This window comes from Octopus bimaculoides, chromosome 10 (genome assembly GCF_001194135.2).
Source record: "Octopus bimaculoides isolate UCB-OBI-ISO-001 chromosome 10, ASM119413v2, whole genome shotgun sequence".
In the NCBI taxonomy this organism is placed as follows: domain Eukaryota; kingdom Metazoa; phylum Mollusca; class Cephalopoda; order Octopoda; family Octopodidae; genus Octopus; species Octopus bimaculoides.
The window spans coordinates 76,868,144-76,869,858 of NC_068990.1; the positions used below are offsets into that span (position 1 = coordinate 76,868,144).

The following is a 1,715-nucleotide window of genomic DNA, read 5'->3' on the forward strand; positions in this document are numbered from 1 at the left end:
TATATAATGTCTACGTTAACATTCACATGTTTATGTGCCTATTCACTTCTCTCTCTCTATGTATATTTTGTTTTCCTATGTGTACTTATAGATCTTTTCTTTCTGTCGTTTTCGTTCTTATTTTCTCTTTGTCCCGTTATGTCAAATTTAAAATACCAACACTATTTTTATTTTCATATTTCAACTTTTTTTCCGATGATAAATTTTATCTATCGCATTTAAATTCACTGATAAAATATATTAATTACATGATTATATAAATGACGTTTCTATCCGTCGAAAAAGCTAGAGAAAAAAATAATAATAAAGATAATAAACGTTAGGTATCAACCGCGAAATTTCTGCTTTGTTTTCTACTGGGATATATATTTGAGATATACACACACACACATGTATATATATATGCGCGCGCGCGCGCGTGTGTGTATGTCTGTCTCTATGTTAACAACGCTCGAGAAAACTGCTTTTCTTCTGTTGTGCAATCTAACAATGCGACAATTAGGTTTTACTAAAATAGGTGCTGAAAATCTTCAAATACCTCCAAAATCAATATTGGAGTCGATAAGATGAACTAAAACCCTTCAAGGAGGTGCCTCGGCATGGCAGCAGTCTAATAACTGAAACAAGTAAAAGTGTAAAAGAGTAATTTAAAAAAAAATCATTAAAAATCAAAACCGAAGTTTTTTTCATTGCATGTTTTTATTCAGAATTTTGGTTGTGTTATTATCTTCTATGTTTGTTTTAAAAATACAATGCACGATTTAAAGTGAAGTGAAAAATTTTGGTATCGTACTTTCGCGTTAGTACAATCTCTAACTCTTCGACGTTCACCATTTGGCATTATTTATTTACGCTAAATCAAATTAAATTATATTTTATATTTTATTTTTATATTTATTATTTTTAATATTATGCTATTTTGTATGACGACAATCATAATAACTAGGAAGAGAAAAAAAATTGGAATGGATGTATTTAGCCCACAGTTTGAGAAATTTCTGAAAAAGAAAAAAGAAGATAAATGATAAAAAAATGAAATAAAGAATTATATTTTTGATATGTAATAAGATAATAATTAATGAAAGGGAATGAACATTTTAGTTGAAAAATAATATTTTAAAAAAATGTTGATATATATATGAACGATAAATAAAAGGTTATATCTGTAATAAGAATCAGTCGCTTGGCAGCTACGGCAGAACGTCCCTCGACCGCTCACGTTTTGTATTCACATTTTTTATGATCAATTTTTGATTTCATTTGAACCAGGTAGAAAAAGGGTGGTAGATAAAATGATTACTTGTTAAGTTCGTGTTAACATATTTAACAGTTTAGTAGTGTTAAAGTATCTGTTGTGAATTCTTGCTAGCAAATCAAGGGTTAATTTAGTGCATTAAATGTATAGCATACACCCGTAGGAAAATAAAACAATAGTTACGTAGAGTATTAACATTTAATGCAGAATACAAAAAAAAAAAGGAAGAAATGCTTAGTGGCATTTCGTCCGTCTTTACGTTCTGAGCTCAAATTCCGCCGAGGGTGACTTTGGCTTTCTTTCAGTCAGGATTAATAAAATATAAATACCAGTTGAGCACTGGGGTTAATGTAATCGTCTAGCTCTCCCCACCCTTCAAAAATTTCTGACCATGTGCCTATGGTAATAATAATAGTACTAGTCTTTTCTACTCTAGACAGAAGGCCCGAAATTTTTGGGG

At 30.1% G+C, this 1,715-nt stretch overlaps 1 protein-coding gene across 1 annotated transcript in view; it reads right to left on the bottom strand.

The window, feature by feature from the left end:
* Positions 1-680: 680 nt before the first annotated feature.
* The window catches only part of LOC106880792 (SCO-spondin), a 16,331-nt gene continuing 15,296 nt past the window's right edge, over positions 681-1,715 (bottom strand). Inside the window, exon 7 of the mRNA XM_014930908.2 lies at positions 681-998. Coding sequence (XP_014786394.2) covers positions 976-998 — 23 coding nt within the window. The 3' untranslated portion in view covers positions 681-975. The remainder of the gene's footprint in view (positions 999-1,715) is intronic.